At 43.6% G+C, this 16,498-nt stretch overlaps 1 protein-coding gene across 6 annotated transcripts in view; it reads left to right on the forward strand.

The window, feature by feature from the left end:
- Positions 1–16,498, forward strand: part of NECAB2 (N-terminal EF-hand calcium binding protein 2) — a 161,585-nt gene that overhangs the window by 127,269 nt on the left and 17,818 nt on the right. For all 6 annotated transcript variants that reach the window (XM_072980537.2, XM_072980538.2, XM_072980535.2 and 3 more), the window contains one exon: positions 12,789–12,925. In XM_072980537.2, the coding sequence (XP_072836638.2) occupies positions 12,789–12,925 (137 nt within the window). The remainder of the gene's footprint in view (positions 1–12,788; positions 12,926–16,498) is intronic.

A 16,498-nucleotide genomic window follows, 5' to 3' on the forward strand; every position in this document is an offset into this window, starting at 1 on the left:
GCAGTACTGTGAGTGAAAGAGTAGAAGAAGAAGAAGAGAGAGAGAGAGAGAGAGGTAGAACATTTCAGGAACATTGTGGTCTTTACACGGTTCCGACCTCACAATGGGAAAGGAATGATTTATCACTAAGACACGGGTGCTGTTCTGGGAATAAAAATGGGTAATTCAAAACCACAAAACCCCAGAAAGAAATCAATAAGCATCCCTACGTAGAACAAAATATATATTAATAATTCTCCCAAAAGATACCAGCAGTGCAGTTTCTTTGTCACCGCCCACTGGAAAAAAGTCTCGCTTTTGCATTTAATTCCCCACTGTGTTGCCATCAACAGCTGGTTTCAGAAGCTCGTCTGGCTGATTTCTTTTCATTTTCATGTGGTCTGCCTTAATTGCAATTTTGAGCATTGTTTCTCCATGCACAGTCCGAGAAAGAGTGACCGTTAAGCCTGGAGTTACCAGATTTGCAGTCACATCACTGTGTTGGTTTTGTTTTGCTGAACATTTAAAAATGCAAATCAAAGGGCAATCAATAGCATTAATTGTCCATGAATGAAGTATTCCTTAACCTAACTGATTTCCTTTCTGATCAGCACTTCCCTCAACTTGCTGCATTAGTGCTATGTTAATTATCTATTGTTTGTCGCAATTGGGATTTATGATGTAAGCCGAAGGAAGGAAGGATGGATGGATGGATGGATGGATGGATGGATGGAAGGAAGGAAGGAAGGAAGGAAGGAAGGAAGAGAAAGAACAATGGAAAGATGGAAGGAAGGACCAATCAGAGCAACCCCACTAAATCAATAAGGCTTCTACATAAACATTGATTTAATAAGTTGCAATTATTTGATCAGTTTGTTTAGTGGACTGTGGTTTTGGAGGCATTCCCATTGCTATTTCCAGCATATTTGTTGAGTCTTAAAAAAAACATACAAGATAGTGGATTATTTTGATGTGTTATAATGCAACTAGAACAGACTTATTGAATCTACCTTTCTTGGAGGGAGTTAAGCGAGTCACCATTTTCTCACCACTGTTCTCATTTTTAGTGAAGAGAGTAGAGACTGCATAAGGGCCATTCAAGTCAAGTCTGTACAACAGCAATTTGTGCTTCCTGAACTTGGGTGCCAACGGGAACATGTTCATGCAGCAGAACCTGCCCCTTTCAGAATGTTGGGATTCAGTTTGCAATTCAAAAACATGCAAGCAAAAAGGCATATATGCTAGGGAAAGTAGATACTAAACTGTTTTGTATTAGGGGATGGTTATTTGCAAAGAGGATTTGGAAATGTCCATACTTAGAAAAATGCAAGGGGGAAAATGTGTATTTTAGGAGTAAAGACTGCAAAAATATATGTCTCTTTCTATACCCCATTCCCCATCCATGTATTGATCCAAAAGAGGCTGAAATAAAGCAGAAAAACAAGAAATTGAGAGATCAAAGTGGACAGACTTATTCATTTCTAAAGGAACCCCAAAAATCCTAAATGTTCACCTCCCGGGGGCAATCATTTTGAAACTTTCCATCCCCAGGGGAATGGAGGACATGAAACAAAATTATTTTCTTTGCTTGTAATATACTTAAAATCTGTTAGCTGAAATACAGTGAGTTTCCCATAGACACCCAAGACTCTGGAGTGCAGAGAGAGTGTAGATTTCTTACACCAAGCTCTTATGCTGATGCAAAATCTGTTACATGTCACAACTTCCCAGGATGATTGATGATGGTATATTTTCCCCCATATATGCCCCTAGGCCATTTTTGCACAGTTCCTTGGCAGTAAAATTGAAGAGGCAAGAGACGAGAGCTTGAGTTCTCTCTTTTTCTCATTCAGCCCCCTCCTCTTGGCAATATATGGAAAGGTAAGACAAGGTTACAGTCTTGAGCCATACACAGAAGAACATTTGATTGAACTGTAAAGATCTTCCATGTAAACAGATTCAGGGCCCACCTGTATATTATTGCATGTTGCACCCAGAATGGCATGTTTCTCAACAGTCACTTAGGTTGGTGATGTCCTTGGCATTGGCCAATGAGAGTTCCATCTAAAGCGCCAGCTTTCCGTCTCTCAGATCTGGCAACTGGTGTTGTGATCCACCTAGGTTTAGACCAATTAGGTAGAGAAGATGGTAGGTTGTGCCCCCTTCCAACCACCCAGAGAAAATGGCACAATTGTGTTTGCTAAGAATAATAAGAACTTGCCATTCATTTGCCAAATTGTGGGGGGGGGGGGAGGATACCAACTGCATAGTAATATTAGGCTAAATCCAATTGGCAGTGCCAACTAGAGACATTGAATCAATGGAATGTATACGAGGATTGAATTTAAAAGCACTATTCATTCAATGAGTCTAGGCTATTTAGGGCTAAGAATGAGATTGAACCCACTGCCTTCAGAATGGAACGTGGGGGAAGGAAGAGTGGTCGATCAGACCTATTTTCAAAGTCACCATACTCAGTGATGAACTGTGATTGTACTGTGTACTGCCTTCTTCCGGCAGTGTCATAAACATATTACGCTAAAGTAAGAGTCTCTGGGTGCTACATCAAGTCGCACAAAAGTGTCTTTGCATAGGATGGAAATGTAGGAGGCAATGCACGGATCCTTCATGTTCCCACTACGCACAGGTTAGTGCATCATGCCTGGGAGTGATTATAGCCTCTAAATCCATTCTCTACATAACCATTCCTGACCAGCATTTCAGCACCATGGACAGAGCAACTACTCCAACTCAACTTGGAATAGTTGAGTTCCTTCGTTCTTTTTCAGTTTCCTTGTCATCCTCCCACACACACAGAGAGAGAGAGTTTATCTCTGTATCTTATTTCGACTACTGCAAAAGAACCTAGGATAATTTCAGGTTCCTTGTCACACAGGTAATATATAGTTGTAGAAGGAATGCAGATGAACAAAATCACCTCTCTCCCAAATAGCTGCAAAGTTTTCACTCTGATTTCTGCATTTAAAGAACTGGTTTTTTAAAAAAAAATGAGGAGTTGTCCTCTCCCTCCTAGGGTCTCTGTGTGTGTTGTCACCCATCACTCTTGCCCACAGTGGTCAGCTCCTGTAAAAACAGCGTGGAGGAAAAAAATGATAGAATGTCAGATAGAGACTGTTTTTCTTTCTTTCTTTCCTTTTCCTGACCAACAATGAGCTCAACTGCCTGAAGAATGGGTACTCTCACCAGATGTACTTTGGGACATGTATTGTATTTGTATGCCAACAGAGTAATTTGGTTCCTTTCTTGCTTGTTCATATGGAGGATTCAATCTCCCCGGTTGCAGCTGATCATCATTCTCCCTCTGTTGCAATTTTAGAGAATTATGAATTTTATTTGGATGGGTTTTCCCCCAGCAAATCACCCTTGTTTGCAAACATTTATCATGTGCATTCAGAAGAGGGAAATGAGTTCCAAGGGTGTGAGTACACTGTCGGTGTATAAATAGGTCTGCATGTGCTTGTGGAATGGCTTGGATAAGCTTTCCAAATAATGTTTCTCTATTCCCTTGCATCCTGAATTATTACAGTTCTCTTTTACACTCTCCTTTATGAGTGCCTGGTCTCTGTCTCCATGGTCCTCCTACAGAGTAATTTATCATGACACAAGAATAATCCTTGGAAAAAGTTGGAACTGGTAAGATGAATAACCACAAGCCGTGGTTATTCATCTTACCACGTTCTGTTGGATCACCAATGCAACTGCAGTCAAATACTCCCCAAATGATCAATATTATGGGGAAATGCATCAGTAAAAGGGTCCTTTATGGAATAGGCAAAACCAAAATATCCAGAATTTCCATGTAACTTCCCTACACCACAGATACTCACAGCAGAATATGAAATGAAGAGAGATACAAAAATGCAGGTTGGGTTCAGAAAATGCCCCTCTCAAAATGTTCCTGTAGATCCAATGTCAGGTTAATCCCCTCATTTAAATAAGCAATTCATGTTTGGACTTTGTGAAGTAATTGGCCAACCAGAATGGTTACTCATTTCACTTTGGCCTTCTCCAAAGAAGTGTTATGCCATTCTCACCTTTCGAACATTCACAGACTGTTCCATATATTGGAGAAAGTCTGCCGACAAAAAAAGTGAATGTATTAGGAGACACTGCATTCATAACGCAGTTGGGGGAAGTAAAAGTGCAGATTGATTGAGAAGCTGGATGAAAACGATTTAGGATGGGTCAAACTAAGCTCCATCAGAAAAAGAGGGGTTTGACGGTTCCCCCATCTCCAGTTGAGCTCTCTCTGAAACCGAGAGACAGCTACCTTTCTGAAAAATCTTTTCCTAAGCTACACTGCTCTTCTTTACACAATGCATCTAATTGCCTGGGAAAGCAGGACATTTTTTCTCACACCTGCAAACAGGAAAGAGATGGCTTGTTGATCCTCGCCGCGTCTTTTCAAGTATCATTCCTTCTCTTTGCAAATATTCCCAGATCCCAGTTCATGTCTCTAAAGATAACTCAAAAGGATGACTCAGGCGAGCTGCGGTTGTTTTCACGGAGCTACATCTTGGAAGTTAGTTACTGCTGCAGCCGCAAGTTACAAACCTTCCCACTCTTCTGTCTGTTTTGAAGGACAAAAGTTTGGGGGAGGGACCGTGTGGATGGGCCATTTATGTTCTCTGGGGCTTTCTTTCCATAAAGAAAAAGACATTCTATTTCAGAACTCATTGGGGTGGCCTTCAAAATTTCTCCACCAGAGTTAAGGTGACCACTACCCAAGGCCGGTCAATTTAAATCCCACAGTCATGTTCTTCACCTCCAACCCCTTCCTGGTACTTAAAAAAAAAATACAAGAATAACAGATTCAACAGCTACCAATTTGGAGCCCAAAGTGTGTTGGCTAAGATGATGGCCTCATTCCACCTCAAGGCCGAGGAAGCTGGCAGCTCCCCAGGAGGGGTTGGACTCCAACATCCATCAGCCCCATTCATTGTGGCCAGTGGGCAGGAATGGTGGGATTTGTAGTCTTATCACCTAATGGGGGGGGAAGCCGTGCTCTACTCAAAGGCAGGATTAGTCCTGAAGGACAGAGATAAAGCATCTCCTTCGCAGTTAATTGTGCTGCAAGTCTTTATTTTTGCTGCTGTTTTTATTTCATTGCAAGAAGAAAGGAACTAACAGGATCTGCAGCTAATTCCACGAATTAATTGGCCTGTGGTTATGTATGCTTGCAACATTTTCTTTTTCCTTCTCCACCCCCCCACCCCTTTCGATCTTTTACTCTTCCTCTGCCCCCGTCTTGGTCTTGATTTAAATAGAAAGATGGAAGAGGGCTCTTGCTTCCTTTTTGAAATCTGTCTGTCTCCATGGGTTGCCATGGCAACAGACCTTCGTCTCTTCTGTCATAAACCCAGAGCAATTTGCATGTATGGAACTTTGATTATTCAAATTGGCTGTGCATGTGTTCAAATAAATTATAACGAGTGATATCTCTGTACTGTTATTATCTCTTAGTTTAGTTATTAAAAATAGCTTAGGGTAAAAATGCAAGCCTCTCTTCTACCCTTGTGCTTCCCGCCTCCCCTCGCTTCAGCCCAATTTAATTAAAAGTTAATTTCACCAGACTGGCCCTTCCTTTATTTTACTGGGACAACTGGAAAGACCAATTCTTTCCTGGTTTTATACTCCTCATTTTGGACATTTAGATAGGTCTGTCAACTACCAATCTCAAAGGCACGAAATTTGTGGCAATTATTAGGATGTTTGAAGTAGTTATTTTATTTTATTTTGAGTTAGCCAATTGTGGTAGAGGGTCACGTATTTAAATGTCCATTTGCTTCAGTTTTTGTTATTTAGTGGCATAGAATTCCTCTTTGGATTTTACTCCAGCGTGTTTGATATTAGGTCAGTTGTGCTGGCAAATTGCAGCTCATTAGCAAGGTGCTGGTGGCACGTAATCAGACACGTGACCAGGCATGCCACCAGCACCTTGTCAATGAGCTGCAATTTGCTATCACAACTGATGTGGTTACATTTACTTGGGAGTGAAATCCCAATGGAGGTGCCTAGCATCCAGCCACAGCAGGCATGCTGGCCACCTCTTTTCACCCCTCTCATTAGGGATTTTAGTTTCTGTTAAGCCAGCATTTTCCATTTGCTTTGGAACCAAGGAGCTCTAGCTTCGTGTTGGGTGACAACATCAAAAAAACCCAAACCTACATGCTCAAATCAGGTTTCAGAAGCAAAGCAGATTTGGCTCCAAGTGGTAAGTGGCTGGGTAACCAACAGGGGATATTGTGGTCTCCAGAAAGGGCTGTTTGAAATGCTGGAGAGATGGTTCATGGGTCTAACTCAGTATAAGGCACATTTCTATGTTGACTAACAGGAAATGAAAATAAGACAGCTGTAGCTTATTTTACTTATTTGTTATGCAATGTTTGCATAAGGGATTGTCACTCTCGAATTGGCCTTCTCAGCCACACTAGACACTGTTCCAAGACCTCTGTTCAAAGGACGTTATCCTAGTCTCTTGAGACTGAAGGATGCCTATGCAATGTTAAGCCTGGGCATTTGAGTCCTGTCATGTCAGGCAGGTTGAGATCTTAGTACAGAAGCCGACTTAGGACTGCAGAGAGGAAATGGAGGGGTAAAAGAGAAGCGTTCCATCCTGAGGCAGCCGGGAGTCTGAATGAGGCAAGTAGCTCTTCTTTCTTTGCCACTTAATAACCTTCCGTGGTTTCCCTGGATTAGCCAACTCCTTTAAAAAACTAGTTGACATTTAGGTATCTGTATAACTCTCTGTGTAGCTTGAGCATGAAATGTTACAGCCTTCCTGTTCAACTGTATTGGCTAAATGACTTGAAAGGAACAGCATTCATTAGCCTGCAAGATCTTGTACATATTTAAGTGGGTGCAAGAGGTAAATATGTTAGAAGGAATGGAAAGGAAGAGCATTCATTAGGCTGAAAAATTGTATATCACATTACCAGGGAGCAAGACAATTCAGGGTCTAAGGAATGTGTGTGTGGGTGGGGATTTCTTCCCAAATTTTTAGGGTTTCTTCCCATTTTTCAGTTGCCTTTGCCCAGAAGTGCCTCTCATTCAAGTCGATGGGTCTTCTTAGCATTGACAATTCACTGGATTAAGGATAGGAATAATTTTTCTGACAAAGTTCTTTAGAAAGAAAAGGGCAGTAAGGAAACCTTGCAGGAGAACTAGAAATGTATGTTGGGAAGGGTGAGTTAAGCCAAACAAGTTGAAGGAAATTGATGGCCAAGGGATTCTGGAGCAATTAAGCAGCTGCAATGGAAAGCGTGTTTTACAATGCATGCACCATAGCTAATTAGTAGCTGCCCCTCTCAGCAGATCAGTCTTAAACAATGAAGAATGACTTGTCTTTGAAGGCTCACTACCTCCCTCTGCACAAGCTGGTGTCTTCCAGATACATTGGACTATATCTTCCATCAACCCATAGAACACATTGCAGGGCAACACATGAGTTGCAGTGCAACACCCATGCAGGATGTCTGGTTAGGAGGCTCTAACCATGCATCTGAAGAAATGGATCACGGTCCACATGCCTGATGAGATGGGTTAAACCTTTAATAATCATATAATCATAAACTTAGAACTGCAGAGTTGGAAGAGATTCCATGGATCATGGAGTCCTGTCCTTGTCAAGGATGCCCAGTGGAAGGATTCGATCTCCCAACCTCTGACTAGACCACTGAGCTATCCAGCAGTTCAAAGTGTCCAAGACTCTCTGTTGGTTTTGATACAGGTTTCTAATGTGTTTGATTTGCCCATTTAGTTGTGCAGGCTGGAGTAAAAGCAGTAGAACAACATTCCAGATCAATGGATTCAGAAGGGGAGATAATTAGCCTCAGCGTGTGAACTCAAAAAACAACCCTCCCGATCCTGCTGTTACTTCTGTTTAATTGCTCAACAGCCAGGAGCCTCTCCTTCACTCTCAATTTTCTTAGCTCATTCCACCTCTCCCACATGCGTTGCTAGGCCTCCTGCAAGGTCAAAAAGCAAAGTTTTCCTTGTCCCGATGAATCTGGGAGATTGGAAAAATGCCTCACCATTCAGTTTATTCTAACAGATATCAACGACGCACATAAACATTCTGCGGCATTGAGACGGCAGGAGCAAATTCACTTATCTAGGTGTTGAGACATCTGGGGTTTGATGACTCAGAGATTGCATTTAAAAATTGTATTGGATCTAGCATGTCGATGCACTAGGCAACTTTAAAAAAGTTATCTTTTAAAACTTACTTGTGTGTAAGAATTGGGGAGAATACTTAGATGCTGCTTGTTTATACAGTGTTGTAAATCACTGACTTTAAGAAAATGTCCATTAAGTTTCTATACAAAAAGGAAAGCATCTTTACTGATTTTTTTTATATCTGTGAAATATTTAGTTCTCTGCTAAATCTTAGTCATATCTGATAATCCGTGCATTGACAGAGTCACTTGGACAAAACCAATTATAGTCATCCATGACTTTGTAAACAGATATACAGATACAGTTGGGCACAGTGGAGGCTGATTTTTGGAGCAATGATAAATTTACTCTGAGTTTTGCTCCGAACTTTAAAGGAGCACTGGATGTATGGGGACAGTCTATGGTTCAGCAAGGTGCCCAGTATGGTGCAGTGGGTAAAGTGAGGGATTAAGAGTCAGGATTCTTGAGTTCAAATCCCTACGCAGCCATGAAAGTTCATTGGGAGGATGGTGCGGCTAAAAAATATTGTAAATAAATAAATAAATAAATAAATAAATAAATAAATAAATAAATAAATAAATAAAACCACTCCTTCAATGTCTCACTTACCTGGGAAACCCTATTGGAGTCACTGTAGGTTGGCCCCAGCGCATAACATGATTCAGCACCTTGGAGAGCTCTTGGAAAGCTTGGAGGGTTCAGCTTCCCTTATTCATACCTTCCTTTCATCCATGTAGACAACCCCCACACATGTACACACTTTGTACATAATTAGGAAAGATGTCAGTGTAAATGAACAATGCTTAAACTATAGGAGATACATGATGCATGTGATAAATAATTACAGTGGTGCCCCTCATAGTGACGTTAATCCATTCCGGATTAATCGTCGCTATCCGGAATCGTCGCTAAACGGAACTGAAAACCCCATAGGAACGCATTAAACTTCATTTAGTGCGTTCCTATGGGGCCCAAACTCACCGTTCAGTGAAGATCCTCCATAGCGCCGCCATTTTCGCCACCTCGGTAAGCGAGGGCAGCACACGAAAATGCTTGCGGTGGCCATTTTGGGCACCCGGTGGCCATTTTGTAACCGCCAATCAGCTGTTCTAAAAACATTGCAGTGCGAAGATTGGTAAGCAAAACACTTACCGATCATCGCAATGCGATGTTTGCCCATTCAGAACATCGCAATGCGATTGCATTAGCGATCCCAAAAAATAGATCGCTATGCGGATTCGTCGTTAAACGGTGCGCTCATTATGCGAGGCACCACTGTATGATGTCCCTTTGAAAAGAGACCTCAAGCATGAACACTAATTCTTCCAGAAAGTACTGCTCAGAACATAGCTAGTCTCTTGAGGTTCAGCAAAAAGAAACAAACAGCCATTGCACAGTGCAAATCCGGACCTTAAAAGGACAATTTACTAGACGTTAACAGGTTTGTAGTAGTCACACCCAATTTAAGCCAAATCCTATATATATAGCAGTCTTAGATAATATGACATCTTGCGAAGGCTATATCTTAGAACTGCCGAGCTGGAAGGGACCCTAAGGATCATCCGGTCCAGCCCCTGCCAAGGAGGCTCAGTGGGGGAATTGATCTTCCAACCTCTGGCTCTGCAGCCAGATGCTTAAACCCCGGAACTATCCAGCAGTTCTTATTTATACAAGGCCAAAGGGGGAGGAGAGGGGTTTGGAGCATAGCAAGTCAACGGGATTTGTTCCACTGTGCTGCCGAAACAGCAGCTTATGTGTCTCAGTGATTATTTTTGAAACAAATGGGCTTGTCTCTCTGTTTTCCACTCCAGAAGAACCGCTAAGCTGCAGTGCAAAGCAGCTGCCGTAAATCCAAAATGGGGAGTTAGAGGGGAAATCTGAGGGTTTGCTGTAATCCCAGTTAATTAGGAACTATCTGGCAGGAAAAGCCAGGTGTCTCGATCCCATCCTTGTTCTGTGCTAAGAAGGATATTTGGGGAAAATGATCCACTTTGAATTCTCCCTTCTGTGCAGCTACCCGTTTGTGTTGAAGCTGAAACTGCGTTTTGCACATTTTGTTGACCCTAGGGAAGAGGCTGGCATTGCTACAGAATGTAAATGCATAGGGTTGTAGGCTTCTCTGACACCAAGAAGGCTTGCCACCATGATGATGATGATGATGATGATGCTGATGATGAAGAAGAAGAAGAAGAAGAAGAAGAAGAAGAAGAAGAAGAAGAAGAAGAAGAAGAAGAAGAAGAAGAAGAAGAAGAAGAAGAAGAAGAAGAAGAAGAAGAAGAAGAAGAAGAAGAAGAAGAAGAAGAAGAAGAAGAAGAAGAAGAAGAAGAAGAAGAAGAAGAAGAAGAAGAAGAAGAAGAAGAAGAAGAAGAAGAAGAACAAGAACAAGAACAAGAACAAGAACAAGAACAAGAACAAGAACAAGAACAAGAACAAGAACAAGAACAGAGCAAAAGTTGCTCGAGGCCAATGTTTTGTTCCCACCGTGACCAAGCAAATAGCTATGGAAAGCCCACAAGGAGAACATGAGCACCAGACAAGCTTCTTGCTTCTGCTCTCTAGTAACTCATACTGGGACTTATACAACATCATCTCACATTACCAGGACTGGGAGATGGGTGGGATTCCAGTTTAGGGGTGGGGGGAATGATGCCTGTCTAAGGAAGTGTGGAAAGGTTTCACAAGTCACAGGCGCTTGCCAGTCAGCACTGTGCACAGCCACATTCTGCTGTAATCTAAGGGTTTTTGACTTTTGTGAATCTGAGCATTGGACTACTTGACACTGTTGTGTTAAGCTTTTGCAGGTCTGCAGCTGTTTGTTTTGGCAAACCATCCTAACAATCCATTAAATAGTGAAATACGCAAGAGGATATAAAGTCACCATAGATACCTTAGATGGTTCTAAAGAGCACTCTTCTCACCAATGAACTTGTGCAAAACTGCATTCCTTCCATATGAGCCTCATATATTGTACCAAATCAAAACACAGTCCATTGAGGAGGGCAAGAAGTGGAGGATCACTTCCTAACAGAGAATAAAATTGGGGGGGGGGTGATGCTGAATATATTCACTGGCTCAATTAGATAGTGTTGCCAGGGCAACCAAGTCTAGAAGGCTTATGAGGAGCTGGTGGTCTTGTCATTGGGTAAATGTGGCTTTGCAGAAGGAGAAGCCGAGAAGGCTGTTCACAGAGGAGAAAGCAAGTGACAGAAGACATACTTCAGAGAAACTGGCCTTTGGGAAAAGCAAGGCTACTGTTGTGTTAGTTAGCCAGGAGGAGAAGGGAGAATGTGCCTGGTTTCAGTCCATCATCTTCTGTCCGTAGTCTTCAAGAGGGAAATCCTGTGGGCAGAGGGCAGGAGAAATGCTGCCGTGATGTGTCGGCATTTCTAAAGGGCAATAAACAGGTGTATTTGGGGAATCACACTGTAGAAGATCTGCTGCAGGTGTACCACTACACCATGCCATGTTGAACATGCCAGTCTCATCTGATTTTGGAAGCTAGGCAGTGTCAGGACTGGTTTGTGGTTGGATGGGAGCACGCCAGCAAAACAGGAAATCTCCAAATAGGGTTCTTCCTGAAACGATGGAGAGCTATTGCTTCCAGTCAAACCATACCAAGCTGGATAGATTCGTGATAGATCTCACTCCATGGGAAGGAGCTTTTGATTTTCTCAGCCAGTGGTTCCCCACCTTGGGTAACCCAATTGTTCTTGGACTGCAACTCCCAGAAACCCTGGCCAACAAAGCTGGTGGTGAAGGCTTCTGGGAATTGCAGTCGAAGAACACTTGGGATACCCAACATGGGGAACCACTGTTCTAAGCTGTTGAAATTCGCTGGATAGTGGCAGTAGTGAACCGTCCCTGAAAATCTCACATCCCTTGAAAATCTCCTTCAGGTCTCCATAAGTCAGAAGTGACTTAAAAGCATGTAACATAACAAAAATCGGTTAAACAATACCATTCACAACAACTCCTGATGATGCTGTTTAAGAATACCCTATATGGAGCTCAGGAGTTCAGTTATCCAGCTGCAGAGCCAGATGTTAAGAGTTCAATTCTTCACTGCTGTGCCTCCTGGGAGAAAAGCCAGCCTGGGTGGCCTTGGGCCAGCTGCACAGTCCCAGGTCCCCCCCCCCCCGAAGAAAGGAATGGGAAACCACTTCTGTGTATTCTCCACCTGGAAAACCCTGAAAAGGGTCGCTATAAATCAGAGTGGCACGGAGCCAGAGGTTAGATGTTCGATTCCCCACTGTGCCTCTTGCAGGTAGAGCCAGCCTGGGTGGCCTTGGGCCAGCTGCACAGTCCCAGGTCCCCCCCCCCGAAGAAAGGAATGGGAAACCACTTCTGTGTATTCTCTACCTGGAAAACCCTGGAAAGGGCTTATTGACCTAGTAAGCAATTCTTATATCATTATGTACAGACAGTACGTTCACCACTTAATTGCTCTGCCTGTCCCTAATCCTGCAGATTTCTCCTGGTGCCTCTTTTATAAGATGCTGGCCTTTTCCAAGTGCCTCGTCAGCTAATGGGGAGTCTTCTGCAGCTGACATTGATAGTTTGACCATCTTGGAGATGTTTTTTTCAGACAGACGTGTCTTCCTCCTCCTCAGGTGTATGAAAGAGGGACTAACGTGGACCAGTTCGTCACCCGCTTCCTGCTGAAGGAAACAGCCAATCAGATCCAGTCCTTGCTCAGCTCCGTGGAAAGTGCCGTGGATGCGATTGATGAGCAGACCAATCAGATAAGGTGAGATTTCATCCATTCGGCTTCATAAAATCCATCTTCATCTCACTACCAGCTGCTTTTTCTACCTTGGAATTTTCCCCAAACAGAATCTGGGCCAGCCGGCCCTATCATTAGGCAAAGTGAGGTTGCAATATCCAGGCAAGGGATTGTCGGTGTCACGAAAAGCTGGCAAACGTTAGGAGAAATGTATTACTATTGACCTTTTCCACCATGGTTGGAAAAAGCATTTATGAATTATTCTGCCTCATGTTTCCTAATTTGATCGGTTTGGGGAACAGACTAGCTTGGCTGGAGAAAGCCGCAATTCGCCCTTCCATGTCAGGCAGCAAAATATCCTGAGTTTGAAGGTTTGCTAAGTTTGATGTTTTTAGCCTCCTTTTTTCAGGGTGTAGGGGAGAATTCTCCTGTCTGTTGAGTCCAGGTGAGTTTCTCTGCCAGCATGGGAAGTAGTCTTATCCATGAGTTCTTGGCAAGTCCCCAGGGCAGCCTTGTGGGAATTCAGCATGGTGGACAGTTGAGAGGCCCAGCCACTCAATGCCAGAATATCTTTCTAAGGGCCTGAAGAGTTAGACATCACATACAAAATACACCCGATTTCCAGAATCCAGATCTGGAACTGTGGCAGTGTAATACTCCAGGTATTTACTGTGAGTTAGATGCAAACAGGCACAACCCCATTTGTAACACACACCATGTTTCAGTTTGTATTATTCCATTCCTCTTGGCTTGCCCACCTTTCCAACAGCCCCAGCCTCCTTGGCATCACCCTGCTCCAGACCCCTTTTCTCCTCTCATTCTGAGATGTACAGGTAAAAGGCAGAACATCAACTCACAGGTTTGACACATTTTTCAACTGCAGGAGGGCTTGGCAGTGCATACGGTGACATGAGTCACGGTGGATTCCCTCTGTTTTTTCTGTAGGGTGTCATTTTGGCCGTGGTAGCCACCTGAGAACATCCTCTCCTCCTTTCTGTACAGCAGGTAGCCCAAGACGGTGGCTCCCAGAATCCCCCACCTGGAGGATCTTTGGCAGTAGAAGTCTACAAATTATTATTATTATTTTTTTACTTTGCCAAGCTCTGAGTGGAATGGCAGAAGAGTCAGAGAGGCAGCATGCTGGATTGTTAATTTGAGTGCTGTGCCTTCCTCAATAGGACTTTAAGGGGATTGGAATCAGCTTGAATTCAAGCAGTGAGAAGGAAGCTGTCAGAAAGATCCTCGGCTTCTTTTTTCACCCCCACCCCCTTGAGTTTTTGCAACAACAACAACAGAGTAGCAGAGGAAGGGGAAAGAATGGAAACTGGAAGGGTTCCCAAGACACACACACTGCCTGAGTTATGGTTCTTGAAAGCCATGTCAGGATGAAGGGTCCGACATGGCTCCACAAAGCAGGCAGCTCCTTGACCAGACCCCACCACTGGTTGCTATGGAAATGGGGGAGGGAGAGCTAGACGCTCCTGTCCAGAGACTTCCCCCCTCTGTCTACTCTTAAATTAAAGGGAATAAACAGCAGGTCATGAAGACGTAGCAGTTCGTCAGGGGAAGATCTTTCCATTTGATGTGGTCTTGTAAAAGTGAATTGGGCGTCAAGTCCGTTAATAGCCTCACGTTGAATTCTTGCCCTCCACTTCTCTGACCCAAGAGGTTTTGCTGCCTGAGGTGAAGACAAGGTGCTGCTATATCGCCATAGGGTGGTTGACTGGATTGCCAGCTTACCTTTGTTTACAGAGTGCACTACTGTCGTAGACTGCTCAGCAAAACTGCAGAAATCACAAGCAAACTCACTGAGTGTGCAGAAATGCAGTATTTAGCCGTTTGAGATTAAAATGACTCAACGAGATCAAGACAAGTTTGCTTCGTCCTTGTTGAATCATAGCTTGGTGGCCAATGACAGAGTAGTGGAGGGACTTGTACCAGATAAACTATAAGATACATAAAATTTGCCTTCTCTCCTGGGAAATCTAGAAAGGGTTGATTAATACCTGCTTGGCATTTTGATAAAAAATAATAATAATCTGGCAGCTTCTGAGATTGCCTAGTGAACTCCACCTTAGTACTGCTAATGAGTAGCATCTTCTGCCATGCTGGAGGGCAGCAAAATAATTTAGGGATTAGAGAGCAAGATGCTTCTGGTACGCACAGATGTTTCTGCCAAGAGTAGAGAATGACCAGACCATTCAGGGAGATCCATCAAGGAGAGATCAGCTGGTGCATCAGGTCGTATGAGAAAGGTTCTGGTGTCTGCTGCCTAATGGTAGGGATGGCCTTGCAGGTAGTAAACATAGACCTGACTGGGGCTGCATGTCCCAACAAGGATAGTCCCATTGAGTCAGTAAATAATATGGAGGGGGGCACTGTGAATGGCATCTTTTGCGTGATCTCCTGAGACTCAACACCAAAAACCATATAATTAAAGTAACACCTTTGGTTTTTTTTCCCCATCCAGAAATGAATGCCTGGTGCCACTCCATCTAAATGGGTGCAGATGAACCATGTATACGGGGCTGGTGGGAAGTGATTGTCTTGAAGTGGCTGAGTTGGATGTAGGAAGTTTAGGAACTGTGGTTGTAAAGAGTGAAGTTTCCACTTTTTGACTGGTAATGGATTCCCCGCGGCCAGAGGATAAGACTGGATCTCCTCCATCTAGGGTGGAGGGAAAGATAAGTGCTCTGCTGGAACGTATTCTTTTGGCCTCCACCAAAAGCTCCCGGTTATCTATAGTGATAATAACCATGTAATCTCAAGTCAATTCTGACTTACGGCAACCCTTTTCAGAGTTTTTGATGTAGAAAATACCTAGAAGTGGTTTCCCATTCCCTTCCTCTAGGGGGCGCCCTTGGACAGTGCGGCTTGCCCAAGGCCACCCAGGCTGGCTCTTCTCCCAGGAGGCCCAGTGGGGGAGTCGAACTCCCCATGTCTGACACGTAACTAAGCTATCTAACCAGCTCCCCAAGTGATCAAACCTTGCTTGTTCAGCACCGTGACAGCAGCATGGATCTGCAGGTGGAGAACAGGCGATTTGGGAAAGGAAAGGACTCCCCACCCGGTTCTCCAGATGCACCTCAACAAGGGAGTGAATTTATGCCAGCTCCATTTAACAAACAAACAAGGAGGAAAAAACACAGATCGCTGCATTATTTCCACTCTCTTCTGCCCTGCTGGGTTCACCGTGGCACTGGCTGTCTTGGAGGCTACAGGGTCAGTGCTCCTGAGAAACGAGATAGAGTCGCTCTGTTAAACAACAGCATAGACAAATGCTTGGTGTTTACCAGTCAGCAGAGTACAAACAAGCTTGATAAGAATGTGACCTCTTGGTAAAGCGTGCTTGCTGAGTTCTTTCTTCCTGTCTGTCTAGCCAGTCTCTGCTTCATGGTATCCCTTCCTCTCTGAATGGGAGCAAAAGAAGGAGTGCCTTTCCCCCACCTCACCTCAAGATCTTTCTAATTTGTGCAGATTCGCTCTGCGTAAAAATAATGTCCTTTGTCTTCAAGATTTAGAGCAGCGGTCCCCAACCTTGGGCCTCCATATGTTCTTGGACTACAACTCCCAGAAGCCTTCGCCACCACCTCTGCT

Source organism: Pogona vitticeps, chromosome 10 (assembly GCF_051106095.1).
Source record: "Pogona vitticeps strain Pit_001003342236 chromosome 10, PviZW2.1, whole genome shotgun sequence".
In the NCBI taxonomy this organism is placed as follows: Eukaryota; Metazoa; Chordata; class Lepidosauria; order Squamata; family Agamidae; genus Pogona; species Pogona vitticeps.